Raw genomic sequence first — 16,233 nt, forward strand, 5'->3', positions numbered from 1 at the left:
CCTGCATTTTCAATTTGAGACAAAAAGTGAATTTGACCCAAGCAAAGCATTAGGTTGAAATAGTGCATACCCTTTTTGAAACCAACTTGAACTGAGTCACAAACAGTGATGGTTTACTAAAAGCAAACACACTGCTAAGTATACACATAATGGGAAGAGATCACCATGATTTCTTAATGAAAAATATGTTTTTGTCTTTTAACTGGTGGGGTCTGTCTATGAATTTATTTTTAAGGTATCAGCCTGGAAAACCTTGTCTCGCAAAGATTATACATCTTATTGGTCTTTATTATTACAAGGCAATCACATGTTAGCTCAACAATTTAACATAAATAAGAAACAGAGAGAAAATTCTCATTAGTGAGAGAATCGCAACACTTATATTAAGTATAGTTAGTATACATGAGTAGTATGAAAAAATGCTTATAAACATGAGTAATATACAAATGCTTGTAGGCATCAAATATATTTGTATATCAAACATATTAGATATTAAAAAGGAAAGGTAAAATAAATCTGCCAAAATATTTAATCAGTCTTTACAGTGAATTTCACACAGTTTACGCATTAGCAAATAAACGCTAACAGTGGGTAAAGGTAACTTTGAGAAAATGTAAAGGAAAGTTTAATTTAGTTTTATTCCAACAGATTATTGCCCTGTACTCCACAACCAGAAATTACAGGGCAGACAATTAAACTCAAGTAGTTCCTTTTACTCTATCATACAAAACATTTGCCATATTGTCACTTTCTTTTTGTGAGCTTAAATGTAAAACAAACAAATCTAACAAAGCCTGGCGATCAAAAGAAACAGAGCAGTGATGCACATTAGTATGTCTGAAACTGCTACAGCTGCAACAGGACATTAGAGAGAGAGACATTGTTTCAGCTGTTAAGCATAGCATTATATGTCCTTGTGACAGGCACTCACTCGGCTGTAGTCAGCCTTACTAATACACATAGTGGTGACGAAACAATGGAAATACATGTCAGTATAGTGTAATATAAGAGCATAAACTGCTTCCAAATATCATAAGCTTTGTGAGTGCAGGATTTACTGCTACTCCCATCCAGAAAAGGAAGCTCATAATAAGCAGAAATGCATCTAATGCTCTCCATCAAAGCATAATGATGAAGTTGTGACCGACAGCATATTGTGATTAGAACTGACAAAGTGACAAATATTTGAAACTATAAATATTTTCACAAATAAAGGCTATATTCAGAGCCTCAAATGTTTCATAGCCTGTGGTAAAAAGTTCATTTTCATGGAAATCCACCTATAGCTTTTTGAATAATCCTGCTAACAAACTGATAAAAACAAACCAAATAAACAAAAGAGATTAAGATCCTCAGCAGAAGTTATTGTTGTGAAAATCAAAACGATTGTTCCCACTTGCAATAATATTATTACATGTGTTTTGGCATTTGCCACAGGTAATAACATGTACAAACCGCTCTTTGCAGGTTCGGCAAGTAGTATTAGTTGTATAAAAATAAAGTTTCAGTTTGAACTGAAACTTTATAAAAACAGAAATTGAAATTGTTTTTAGGCTTAGCAGACAACTATTCACACCTGATCATAAGCACTGTGTGTGTGAATATACAACAATTTCTTTCATATTATTGTAAGAATTCAGTGTCTAAAGCAGCACAGGTCCATTCGAACACTTGGCTAAATGACACTGCAAGCTGACTGCATAACTTTTTTCCAGCATCATGGGCATTTCAAAAACAAAAAGTAGCATTTTACCATACACGGTCATTTCTTTCATAATAAACATTTTTATTAAAAGTGTGGTCCCAAGCCAAACAACAGTTTTATGAGAAATCATCTACATCAAACATTGAGTAGAAACTTAAGCATATGAGACATATTTTCATTCGCTGTGAGTAAATGATGAAAAATCATCTGGAGTAGGAAGTTAAGTCAATCTGGAAGTGATTTAAATTACAATACCACTGATGGCCACTAGGTGGTAGCTGCAAAACATCTCACCCAAATAAAGCCTCAAATTCTCATGGAATGTATGAAGCCCATAAAACTTTCTGAAAAAGCTCATTATGGCATCTTTAGTTACATCTATTCCCTCAGAACAGCGTGCTGATGTTCATTTTGAAAATAATGTAATATTTAAGTCAATATTAGAGATTAAAGACATTTTTTTGTTCAATTAGATTTCAAGTATCAGATTCCAGCCTCACCTTTTGGCCCACACACGGTCACCTCTGACTCAATAGAAGCTTTTTATGAGAATATGGTCCAGTATTATGGCAAACACAAAGAAGAAAATCATTAAAAAACAAAAACTTATTAAAAAAAAAGTGAATTAATAGGTCTGAATGAAACTTTTTATTTGTTAACAAGAGTCCTGATGCTGGACTGAATGCTGGTTCACAGCACGTCTGGGCCAATTGGTTGAAAACACAGGACCCCCTAAAATATGAATGATAGTGTTTTCTACCCACCTCATTAACATGCCCACAATTAATAGTGTCAGAACAAGATGCCCACTGACATTCTATGTTGAGATTAGGAAATCAAAGTGCAGAAAAACAAGACCAACAAATATTAAAAATCCCACATAGTGATGATATACTATCAGGTTTTTTTAGTTTTGGTACCTCAAATCACATTAAGAGGGCTGTAACATTTCAGAACATCCTCCAAGTGGCTTTTTTTGGGTTGTCTCAGTCCAGTTCAATGTTTTAAACCTGAAAAAAATGAGCTTGTTAGAGATGATTAAATGTATCTGAAATGTAAGTAAATGTTATCAAAGAACACGTTATAAACTTACAGAGCATTTGCTTGTGTTAGCAGTAATGTCATCGAGTGAGATTATATCACTGGCACCAATACTTTCTGCAAGACTTAACTGGGTTCTGAAAACAGAAAGCATGGTGAGAGTGAAATAAATCTTTATATAAGATGGGATAGGGTTTTTTGTTTTGTTGTTTTGTTTCATTTCCATTTTGTTTCCTTAAATGATTAAATTTGTTCCCATTTTCATCACATCTGCAAACATTTTACTTAAAAAAAGCCACAATGCTGCACTGCCCTCAATTTCGTTTTCCAGTTAAGAACATTTTCAGCTTCAAAGCAATTAAATGTTTTCATTACTTACCTCACAAGATCGTGGTTTTCCTGGTCTTGGTTTATTTGGTGGATTACACCCACTTCCACTGACAAAGAGCTATCATGAGAGTGAGTGGGAGGCTCACTTGTGGGAGCAAATACAGAGTTTGCCGGGGAGGAAGAAACAGAGGTTTGATGAATGTTGACAACAGCATTACTGGACGGGATCATCTGTGGTAGGAGGTTGGGTCGACCTGACTGCGTGACTGAAAGGGAGGAGAGGATAAACATCTTGAAAGGAAGCCTTTCACATGCTTGTAGTTATCAGTAAACATCCTGCATACTTACCGCTGTCTCTCTCAGTGTCTTCTCTGGTGTCAGAAGTGACATGAAGTGAGGATTGCTGGTAGTTGATGCTGCTTTGGGTCGACAAAGATGGTCCAGCACCAGCTGATTTTTTCATAGGTCCATTGGCACGACGTTTCTTAGTTGGGGAGGTTTTCACTGTATTCAAGTCAGGAAAGTATAAAAATAAGACTCCAAACTGGGAAATTGGAACGATATGTTTATTCTTAGATCAACACTTACAGGGCGCCTTTCTGAAGACTGTTTCACACATGAACCTCTGAAATCTCTCTGCATAGAAACTTGGTCTGTGTACTGATACGGTGTCCTGAGGAAAACGCCAAAATTTGTTGAACACTTTTATTTGCAAAAAGTTTGAGCAAGCAAACAAGTGCAGCTTACCCCATCATGAATCAGGGCTTTCCAGGAATGTTCAAGCTTCTTTACAAATCTGAAACAACACATAAAATCATAAAAGTCCCTTTAAAACTCACCAAACTCATTGCAAAACTGATCATTCTGCCTTTTATAAAGTAAAATTGGAGCTTAATTTACACAGATGCTGCAGTGTATTTCACTGAAGTCAATCATTTTTTGTCCAGTGGTGAAAGAAGAATTTTCTTGTTATTAATGTTAAAAAAAATAAATAAATAAAAACAAGGAAGTAATGCCAGACCCTTTGAGCAGTGAGGGACCGTACTCTACCATCCTTCGCAACTAAGTTATCAACCAGTTTAAGTCTTATAATTACTTTGGTATTTACATCAATCCACTCTTGACTGCCAGAAAATCATGTTTCTGTCTATCAGGCTGTGCTGGAGAGCACAGGTACAGGATGTCAGCATGGTACGGCAATCTCTCATCACAAGCAAAATCTAAACAGTTTCGTCTGGTACAGTCTGCCATGAGGGTGATGGGGGGGGGGGGGGACTGGAAACCTCTCCCTCCAATCCATCTATGGCAGGCTGTACTCCAACAAGCACAGACATCTCACCCAGCACATTGTGATGTTTTGATGCCAGACCTATCACACATCCGTTATCCTGAATATTTTCTTGTTGTAGAGGGTGTAACGTACCAAAATTAAAACTAATTCATCCCCATTTCTATTAAAAAAAAAAAATTAAAGAATTTTGTGTTATTTACATCCATATAAACTGTGCAATATATTTTGGGTCAATGGAGGTTACATAATAGCATCTTGTTTTACTCATTTCTGGCATTCATGGTGATGGCCTGGGTGGTCTTGGTTGGGGATAGCCATTTGTGTAGATCGTTTCCTTATCTGGTGCAAATGCACCTGGCCATTCAACTTCTTTTAACTGTTACAGGGCAAATAGGGCATGGGTGAGGGTGGTTGTGGGTGGGTGAAAGGGGATGTGTATGTGTGTTAGTGTTTTATCTATTTTTATCTATTTTGATGTAAATTGTTTTATAATGTAAAGCACTTTGTATTGTTTTTAAACACAAAAAGTGCTATACAAATAAAGTTTGATTTGATTTGATTCTTCTAATTTTTATCCCAAAAGGGTATTGTGCAAGACATTTATCATTTCTGCTGTGTGGCTGATGTTTTCACGTAGATTGCAGCCCTTTACTGCTGTGTTGTGCGGTGTAGCTAAAGTAACAGCACTCGAGTGAAAGACTAATTTCACTATAGGGAAAATAAATTGTATTTTATTGTACAGTGTGCAGTGTGAACGCCGTTCCCCTGTCCTTTGTATTTAACAGAATATTAAGCTCTTATTCAAACTGAGAAAACTATCCAAACAGATTGAAACAGATCCACAAAATCTAAAAATCTAAAAAAAAAAAAAGATCCTCAAAACAACAATGACTGTCTGTGGGACAACTAATACTTCAACAGGAAGAATAGGAATTTTCTCTGTGCAAACAGATGAATCACTGAAACTCTGTAGATGTGTTTTTTTCTCAGGTGTGGGCTTTGGTTCAGTGTCAGTGATGGAGCAGAGGGTGGGTGGGGCAATGTGTGTCGTTACCTATAAGACTGGAGAATGTCAATAATGCCCATGTATACCAGCAGCCTATCACCTTTCCCGTTTCGTGCAGGGATTCCTCCCGTCCTGTGAAAAATAAACTAATTTTAGCGCACCATCTTTTATTTACCCTGCAACAAGGAAGCTGCCAGAGACACAATCTCTCTCTCTCAGAAGCATCACTCACCTGTCCTCTGATTCTGGCGATCCCACAGATCCCGACTCGCCCTGAATGGCCTCAATGGCTGTGCTGTACAGGGACTTTTGTGGCCTCCTTTGGTCTGCAGTTCTTGCCACTGCCTCTTCACTGGCCTGCTCTCGACATGCCTGATCTAGATTATGAATTCCCAGTAGAAGGCTGTAGTCCATAATCTTAAAACTTTGCAAGAGCTGAAGGAAAAGCAAATAACACAGGTAATGAAAGAACAATCAAGCTATTCTGAAGAGGAACTTTTTTAACTAAGAGGAAAGCTTAACTTCTAACTTTATCATTTTTAATATAAATCTGTATTTGTGGGAATTTAGAGAAAAAAGTAAATATAATCCTTGAAGTTATATCTCTAAAGTTCTCACCAAACAGTCTCTCTGGAGGGTCTTACAAACAGCACTGTATTTGTCTCCATCAAGTAAAAGCCCATCGGACATGTCGTGCCTGAAATCCAGGTCCTTGAACGTTGGCACGGCCTTTTCTCTCTCTTTGGCCGAAGCCTGACGCTTGTAAGTCGAACCTTTCAGATCGTACTTAAGGTGCATTTGTACTGCATTTGGTAACAAATTGTTCATGACAGCAATTCGTATGTTTTTGCCACCTGACTGTACGCAGTACAGCCCATAAAACTTTGGTAATAAGGTCCGCTTGTTCTGGTTCAGGTTCTGAGGAAGAACAGAAAGGATACAAAGAAGCAGGTAAAATATTTCCCAGCAAAGCACAAAAGTTGATATTTTGCTTGTTTTGAGATACAAACAGCCTTAAAGTGGAACTATTATGTGCATTTCAGGCTAATTCATTTTTATTTCTGAGACCAGAAGGGCTGGGATTGATTGAGTTATTGTCACAAATCGCTTTATTTACTTCAGACTGACCCTCTCCGTAGGCTGTCAGATCAGCCTGTGGGCAAAACGAGTGGATTGAGACTCTTCCGCATTAAGCCCCGCCTCCCGCCACTGCAGTACATCGGGAGCGCACACCGCAACTGCTTTCGCCGTCATTGTAACATCTCATAAACAGGATTAGACTAATATAAACTCAATAAAAAAACAAAATACAATGTCAACACATAGCATACAGCCCTACATGTTGGAACCTGAATCAGACCCTGAAAACGAAGTGGAAAACAGCAACCCACAGCAACGAATGCAGCGGGATGTCTCTCTTTGGTAAACTCAGCAGCCATCTTTGGAAATAACTTTATCCGACATTTTCCACCCGCCTGATGTATTTGTACATGCACTTGTTAACCAGTAGAAGGTAACCAATCACCGAACCTTATCCCCAGGGACGTCACAAGGATTTCCAAGTAGAAAAAAACTCTCTAAAACTACATGTTTTTCGTCGGCATGGAAACCGAACTGGAACTGAAACTCAAACTCAAACATGCGTTTAGGTGATAAAAAATTGTGTCGTTCACATGTCTGATGAGGATTCAACACTGTAACACTGTAGAAAGCTCAGAAAACTTAAAATACCATGATAGGACCCCTTTAAATTCAGAAGCATAATGATTAAATAATCAAAATAATGAGGATTTATTTAAATCTCCTGCCACAGAATATGTTTTCACCAGCTGTAAAATGATTCATTCATAAAATTATTAATATTTTCTGAAGCATGGCTACATGGTGAGCCTATGGTCAGTAGCCCTTTTGCCTTATTTAAAAAAAAAAAAATCCTTATTAATTTGCCACTCTTCCTCTTCAGTAATTCCGGGATGTCAAACAAAGTTGACCCGGCGTCACAACTGTGTCAACCGTCGTTGAGGAATAAGTTCAGTCTCATTACTGAAACTAAACAGTATAACTTGTTAATGCAGAGTTCTTAAACAAATTTGCCTGCGATACTACCTCTATTAGTAGCTCAAAAGTGTATAAATGGCTGTATCCCTTATGCTGTACTTTCAGATGACACATATACACAAGGCCTGTTTTCTTTCCGGCTGAAGATAGCAGTGCTATCTTATAAAACATATAGGAATGCATTCATTTATTCTAACTAGACGTCTGCACCGCATTTCATAAGCTGACAAACACCAAGCTCATTCTGCTCCACCTTAGAAAATGCAGTGCTGCAGCTTCTTTCTTTATGTTTATAATAAAGTATCTATTAACCTAACGCACAAGACTCAAAACTTTTCTAATAGAAAATCTCTCACTGATAGTGTAACATTTTCAGGTCTCATGAATACAAATGTCATAAGTGCTTTAATAGAAAGAAACTGAACTCCACCTTCTTGCCAAAGCATAAGCAAAACTGTCAGGAATATCATCACCTGGATGGCTGAGAATCTGCATAGTCAAAAAAATGAACATATACTGTCACTGTAGCTCCAATTACAATGGAAGAGAGGCAGTTCTGGTTGTGTTTGTCTAAACTGATTTATACTTTTAGCTACATGTCAGACTGAAATTATTATGATTACAATAAAGTCTGCTTATAAGAGCAAATCACATGGACACACAATGCTGCTAATGAGTGCTGTTGTTTCTATTATTGTGGATGTGTCAAGCTCTTTGTTAGCCGTGTAGTTAATAATCACTCCACTGGAAATGCTTTTTCTGATAACAACTGGGAGGGTGCTGGGATGTATTACTTCCTAGAATCCTGCCCAACACTCTTCTTTTGTGAAAAATGAGAGGAAGAAAGAAAGAAAATACTATGTGAACAGACAGCCCTGACAGGGTTATAATCACATGTTGAATGTGTGGGAAAAACAGAAGCACATTTCAGTACATCTATAGATCTTACCATAAAGTATCCCGGCAGCAGTTTCTGCAAGAACTCTGCCTCTTTGTGCTGCACCGTCTTAATGATGAATTCATCATCACAGGAAACATAAAATAAAGATCCACTGGCACCTGAGTTCGACAGCTCAATCAGCGGTTCACTGCAAAGAGAGCACTACAAACAGACAAAACACAATGGTTAAACAGGACCAGAAACAAACAAAAAAACTCTGGCTTAAAAGGTTAAAAAAAAATCTGAGTAGTTAGCCGCTCCGCCCAGTTTGTGTCAACAATCCATTATTCACACATCCCCAGGTTTGCCTTTCAAGTTACTCAATCACTGTGCTTTTCCAGTGCTACCCCTCTCTATAGAAGTGATTAGAAGTACTTTTATTTTTTTATTTTTTATAAGCTGAGTGGATGTAAAATGTACCAAGAAGTGATTAAAAGTACATTTAAATATTCTTTTTCAAGCTGAATGGTCTCAAAGTTAACAAATGTACCATGTAGTCATCAGGCCGGATGCCAAACATCTCCCTGAAATAGCGAAAGGCAACAGGGGCGTATGTTTTGAACTTGAAGTCTCCATAGTGGTGGGCTGGTGTCAGGTTACTGCCCTCACTGTCAGAAGAAGACAGAAAAAGGCAAATAGGACAGCAAATGAGTGTTGTATGTGTAGAGGAAAGGGAAAACGTATAGGAATGCATTCATTCATTCTAACTAGACGTTTCTGCTCACCTTGGAAAGACAATACTTTCTACAACTTCAAAGTCTTGCAGAAGCACATCTCTCTCAGGTTTCTGGCTCAAGCTGCCCACTGTGTGTGTGATGCCTAACTGGATAGCCCCTTTCAGAGCAGAGGATGTAGTCTGGAAGCAAAAGAAAACTTGCATGTATCAAATAAAAAAATGCAGTTCAAAGAAAGGCTAAATGCTACAGATGCTGGTAGATATTTCTGAATCTCACTGGAACACAGATGCTTGAAATGCATTAAATCACAATTCATGTAAATGAACCAACTAGCTTCAAATGAAAGGAGGAACTCAAAATACTTGAGGTACAAAATGCTAAAGACGAACACGGGCTTGAGAATTACAACTGTACACGGGGCCACAATATTTTTAAAGACAATTATAAGTATAGGTGTAAATAAATTAATAAAAAATATATAATTTGAGATTGGAAAGTCGTACATTTCCGAGAAAAACTGAGATTCTCTGAGGTTTTAGTCACAAACGAAGAAAACTATTTTGTATGACTGTCAATAAATCAATCAATCAATCAGTTAATCAATAACACATTCTGCTGACAACCAGGGTACAACACATGCAGCGACCGGTTGTAAATGCGGGTGTGCTGGCAAGAATCTGGCGATAAGACATGTATCACAAATACAGGGGCAACAATATGATATATTGAGACAGCAATACGATATATTGGGATTTATCTTTACTTCAGTTTAACAGTAAGACAACATGGTAAAGTGCTCAATACTGCTATTAGCTTGCCATCGACTTACTGAATAAGAACAGAGGGGTCTGCATTACGATACGCAATAAATAAAATAACTTTTTCCGTACATGATGAACTTAAAATCAATATATCATCATACAAAATGTTGCATATTTGACATCAAAATTCATTTACACCCTAAATATAAATGCCCATTCATTTTAATTTCAACTTCGGTCTCAGAAAATCTGAGTTAGAGGGGTTCGTACCAATGTGAGCCCCTTTCATGACAGATTTTTATTTTCCAGGTACTCCACAACAAGACCATAGAACAACTGGTTTTTCTGCTTTCATTCAAATTATTTACCTCCTGCTGTGGGTGTGGCTGCACCACATTCTTCCGTCAGGAGAAGATAGCTCACATTATGCAGCTTATGGTAGGAATACTGGGAGTTATTAAAGCCAATAGTCTCACTGATCATTGGTCAAAATACTCCAAAAACTGAAAAGTCATGATGGACATTTTCCCAAACTATTCAGACTACAAATTCTAATAACTCATTAGAGAAATCTATTGGTAAAAAAAATAAGTATTTGGGTGTTAAAGTTTTGATGTGTGAAAATAAGCCTTGATCTGCCTCAGCACCTTTTTATACGTCGTCTCCCCAGTGGGATTAATTCCACGATGGCCGATGGGTTTTTTCAAGGCCTGCGACATGCCAGTGCTCGGACCCTGTCGCACAAAACACAACAGAAAGTTACAAAAAGGAAAAGGACTGTGAAGCAACATGGAACGTTCTCATGTTTCAAACAGGAAGCAGAAGAGAAGACATCAGCAGAATACTGGTCAACCCCACAGTCTTTGGAGATTTTAAGCAATCTTTGTTGCCTTACTGATGCAAAGCTACCGGATATTTCTCAACAAATCTGTTGCTTCTCACCTCAGTGGGAACATTTTTTGGGGCCCCAGTTGAATCTGTAAGGGGGAAAGCAACAAAACATGCAAGTTACACATGAATTACACGCAGATGAAAGGCAATGAGCCGATTAAGCAAATGCAGTTTTTACAACAACCAAGCAACACTGCATTAAATAGCTTTTATCATCCTCCACTACTGAAAGGAGAGAGTGCAGCTGAGCTTTGACACAGGCATGCAGACACACCTCATTCATTACCTCTGATAGAAGATAGTACTTTCCAGAACTGACTCTGAAGGTCTTTGTATGCAGTGGAAGGAATTAGATAAGTATGCTATTAAAAGGAGATCATACAAGGCCACAAAGTTTTATACGGAAACAATGAAGAAAGTAAACAAGCATAATGGAGAGCAAAATCATTATATTATGAGGTCTGCAAAAGGTATATAAAAAGAATCCATACCATTAAGTTAATCTGTCATTTAAAAGCATCCAATTCTTATCAGCCTGACCCTTTAACTATATCCACTGTTTCCAGTGCACTGTTAATTAGATGCTTCTTGTTCAGGTTAAAACAAAGAGGTGACAGTTTGTTTTTTTTTTGTTGTCACCTCACACTGTGGAAATTTCCTTCCCCTTCTTGCACTCAGGGCTTTACAAAGGATGACTTTTGGAAAAAACAAACAAACAAACAAACAAAAAAAACCTTATTTTATCCCATGAATTTTTTAATCAGGTACTCAGTTATTGGTGCCACTTGATGGCATTTTGTCTGTTTTGTGACGTTGTTGAAATAATCCACAGGAATGGCAAACAGCTTTAATCACTGCCAAGTGACGCATGAATAAAGCTGGCCTATATTTTAATTCTTCAGATCTGTGGAGCAATTATTTCTTTTTCTTAGAAACAAAATGAAGACTTCAGCAGCCTGAATAATGCATGGTAAATAGGTGTGTTGAAGGCCTGCTTCAACACACCTGATCCAAATGAATTCAGACAACCTGTAAAGTTCAGTAGTGACTCATTAAGTTCGATCAGGTATGTTAAGACAGGTATAACGTTGAAAACCTGCAGGGCCCCGGCCCTCGTGGGACCGAGCTGAACAGTCCTGGTATTTGACAACATGGTACTTACTGGCAGTTTGGTCCTGAAGTCCTGGAGGCTTCTCTGCAGATGTGGCCATTCAAAAAGGAAGTTTAACTTAATTGCAATTAAACTGGGGGCCCTGATCAAGCTCTGAATTTCTCAGTAGAAACAGGACTGGTAGATGTTAATCTGTGAAAACATACAAGAACTCATTAAGAATGGTTTAGTGGACTTAAAATAAGCTTACAAAAAGTAATGAAATTTGTGTTTGAACAGTCATCTCTCCCCCTTAATAATACAATTTAGTGTTGTAACATCCAGTTTTAGAGTGAAGTATAACTTGCAAGGATTTATTCTGTGAAATGAGTCATGTAGTCCCTTCCTCTAAAAAATTCCTTGCTTTAAGTTTCTTCCTGGATTGGATGATTATATTCTCCCACAGACATCAAGAAAAAACATTATATATTGGTAATTTTCACTTAAATACATTTGACACTGTCAAGGACCTCAGTGGCTGTGGAGGATACATGACAGGCACACCAGGATGTTTGTGTTTGTCATGCTGGCATGAAACAGCACATTCAAGTTGATCCCACATGTGAGTGATTGATTGATTGATTTGAAGTCTTGATTCAAATCTTTTCTGTTTACTTCATTCCCAAATTGTGGAGGTACTCTGAAATGACCCTGGCTCTGAGAGGGAGTGTTTGTCAGGGACAGTGTCATCTTTTTGTGTTTTGTGTAAATACTCCACAAAAGCACGATCCTTACAAGTTATACCCCATTATCAATTAGACTTTCCGATGATAAATAATACAACACCATTTGGTATTATTAAAGGTGAGAAATAACCCACCGTACTGAAATTCCCTAACTTTATGCTAGGCTCATTATTTACAGCCACGCTGATGGCTGATGAAGAATCTAACACAAACAAGTCAATATTTCTGGGAAAAACTAAGCTAACATATGTCGCCAGATAGCAAACGTGTGTATCTTATTAATATGATAATAAAAGAGTGTATAAAACCACACTGTGACTGATTAAATACAGCTAACAGGGTGTCTATGTGGCGATATTTGATCATAGCGGTGGGAAGCTAGCTGCTACCTCCGCTTTAAACTCAACGTTTTTCAAGCTTTACATTCATAAAAACTAATGGAAAAACAACACAAACAAAATGCAACTTACTCGGAGATCTTGCGGAAGGGATTCTGTGACTCTCCGGGCAAGAAAGAAAACTTTTTTAAAAAAGTAATGTGTCTCCCAAAACAAGAAAACAAGGAAGTAATGCGGAAGCAGCGGTATCTGATCGGCTATCTAGCTAAAGCCCAAGCAGGGCTTCCGGTGACTCTTTCCCAACAAAACACAAATTTGCAATAAAAGTCAGCACACACACTAAGTCAAAGAACTGTATTTGACTTATTAATGTTAATTTAGAAAACTGTTTCAATTAGTCATTATTTTATATAATAAAACGGATCAGATTCAGAGACATACTTTATTAATCCTCATGGGACAATACAAATCATCCTGCAGCTCCTAAATGAGGGCATATCCACACCTTCACAATAAACAGATATTATATTAGAATAAATTAAAGAAATGGAGAAGTGATAATGAACAAAAGTACAGATAACCTAAAAATTGGGATTATGTGGTAAATGTGAATAAATGTGAATAAAAAACCTTTTTTTTTTTTTTTATAAAAACAAGCAACACATCTCGAAGAACACAGGCAGGCAGTTTTGACTGATAAATATATCCAGTCATGTTACTGACATGTTGCCATTTTATTCAGTTAATTGTTAAATTCTCCTCTTACTGTTTTAATTCATGCAAGTTAATTTTCCAGCCTTGTGCTTCCCTTTATCCATCTTTTTAGATGCTTGTGTGATAGCAGAAAAGAGCCAGGTGGAATGGAGAATTTGATGTACAAGATCCTCATGAATGATGCCAGCATATGTTGGTAGACAAATATCCAGTGAAGGATATACTGCACTTTACTGCAGCCACTACATGGGTAGTGACCAAAAGAAGGAGATCAAAAATACAAACAGAGGAAATGAACTTTTTCTGAAGGGTGTTGCTGAACTGAGTTGATTCTTTTTCATCAAATTGAGTAAGAACAACAGTTTTGGGCATGTGGTCAGGATGCTTTCTAGGTCTTCCAAAGGGAGGTGTTATGGCTGTATCTTATTTGGAAGAAACAAGAACCTCAAAGATTATATGACTTGATCAGATTGTTTCCCCCTTGACTTGGTCATGGATAAGCCAGACAAACCAGATAAAAGATGGATATGAAGGTGGTGTCTTCATCATTGGTATGGAATTTCAGATGCTCCACAGTGGTGGCATCCTTTCCTATGTTTTTTGCAGTCAGTTTTTCTTTGCATGACAATTATTAAATAAAGTTGTTTTGTTTAGTTTTTCTTTATTTAAAAAAGGGGAAACCAAATAGGAGTTTTAACTTTCCAATTTAATGTATAAGACTTGACCATGTGAGATATAAAAGTAAAAATGATGTTTGAATGTATTTTCATTCTAAAAAGTTGCAATAGCACACTACTTTCTAATGAAACCTAGAATACCTTGTTATTTTTAATTCATTTTGAAGGCATATGACTAAAAACAGGAAGTATGTTGGTTTCCTCAATTCAAATGTTCTGGATTGTCCTGATTGTCTTGCAGCAACACTCAGCATAACTCAGTTGAAATATTATAGATGTGTTTTATTTGTGATTATTATAAACACAGTTAATTTCAGAAACACAGAACAGTCAAACCTGTATCTCACAAAAATCTCACACCCAACCCAACTGGCCCTTTATCACTCCAAGGCTCATCTGTTCCTTCCTATGGGACATAAAGCAAGTACAGACTTGCTTGGTTGTTTTTAAATGTCTCACAGAGCTCCACGCATAAATGTTTTGAAGTCCACACAGAAAATATTTTGTTAGAGTTTTATTAGTGAATATCTAAACTACAACTAAGAAACATGCTTCCCGTTAAGTGAAAAGTTTGATTAACATACAAAGCTCACAAAGCAACTCAGTGATTTTGCCCTTAGAGGACTTTAATCAAACCAGTATTTCTTGTCCTCTTCTGATAGCCTGAAACAAAGCCAACGTATTCTTTTACTCTTTTCTCAAGATATATTTTTCACTGAGTTTTTTTGGTTGATGTTTAAAACGCCTCATCTAGCAAGCATTTGGGTCGAAGGAGAATCCTGGCTCTGAAGGCATGTTGGGAGGGGTGTAGCCTGGTACTGGGCTGTAGTTAGGGTTTGGCAACTCGCTGTTGAAGCAGGTCCAACGAGCATCTCCTTTGTACTCACAGCACTCGTACACCAATGTCTTGGTGGAATATTCATCCACACAGAACTTAGACAATGCTTGTTTCCACTGTAAACAGAAATAAAAAAAAAAGTTATACATTTTAATTACACATTTTAAGCCCTTACTGACAAAAGGAAGTACCTGGTTGTCATTAAAATAGGTAGTTAATATATTTGGGTTTGTTGTCATCTGCATAGGCAAGGCAGCTCAATTTACAAAGCACATGTCATGTTAAAGGTGGAGTATGTAAGATTTTCAATATTTAAAAAAAAAATAAAAAAAATAACTACAATCATAATTATATAGTTTTTTTTTTTAACATGTAACAAGTTTACATTACAAGTTTAATTAATGACAAATGACAAAAAGCACTTTTTTTTTTTTACTGGTAGGAAAACATTTAATAAGGGTCTTTGTCATTAATTAAACTTGTAATTTAATAACACATCAAATATGGACAGACTGGAACCTACATGTTTTTTTTTTTTGTTGTTTTTTTAAATCTAATTATGATTGTAGTTATTTTTTTTAGTTTTTTTTAGTTTTTTTTTTAAATTGAAAATCTTACATACTCCACCTTTAAAGACAGCTTTTTAAAATATACTTTAATAAAATATTATAAAAGATAAAACAGAAGAATTTAAAAAACTAAAAGCAATAAAAGAAATTAAACAAAAAGAGAACAAACTAAAATATTGGGAAATAGATGACAGAATACATACAGTGAGGTCTAGTTCTGGTCAAATGTTTGGACACCATTAAATTAAAAAAAAAGTACATGTGTTTAAACATTTGACTCCTGTGTACACAGTATATTAAAACAAATGTCAACCACACATGCAGAATCACCATCATCATCAACACCACCATCACTGTCAATATAAATATGCAAAAACACATATTTATATAGTCACATTTGTCCTAATTAGATTTAAATGCTCATATTTATCAACACCAATGATTCTTCATTGATGAGGAATCTCACTGAGCCTTAAGAAAATCCAGTGTGCGTGTGTGTGTGTGTGTGTGTGCGTGCACATCTCACAAAATTACGAGTTCAGTGTGCATTTAAGCTTTAAA

The 16,233-nt window shown here is 36.7% G+C and overlaps 1 protein-coding gene across 1 annotated transcript; it reads right to left on the reverse strand.

The window, feature by feature from the left end:
* Positions 1 to 1,727: 1,727 nt before the first annotated feature.
* Positions 1,728 to 11,911, reverse strand: LOC306769932 (phosphatidylinositol 4-phosphate 5-kinase type-1 alpha-like; the record flags this gene model as incomplete). The annotated part of the gene is made up of 15 exons (XM_079258699.1): positions 1,728 to 2,715; positions 2,799 to 2,883; positions 3,126 to 3,342; positions 3,425 to 3,580; positions 3,665 to 3,749; positions 3,824 to 3,872; positions 5,422 to 5,505; positions 5,606 to 5,808; positions 5,992 to 6,291; positions 8,381 to 8,533; positions 8,862 to 8,979; positions 9,097 to 9,227; positions 10,457 to 10,543; positions 10,752 to 10,786; positions 11,863 to 11,911. 15 exons carry the CDS (start codon positions 11,909 to 11,911, stop codon positions 2,710 to 2,712), a joined length of 1,758 nt encoding a protein of 585 aa, XP_079114825.1. The 3' UTR covers positions 1,728 to 2,709.
* Between the last annotated feature and the right edge of the window lie 4,322 nt (positions 11,912 to 16,233).

Source organism: Telmatherina bonti (genome assembly GCF_933228915.1).
Source record: "Telmatherina bonti genome assembly, chromosome: 19".
NCBI lineage: Eukaryota > Metazoa > Chordata > Actinopteri > Atheriniformes > Telmatherinidae > Telmatherina > Telmatherina bonti.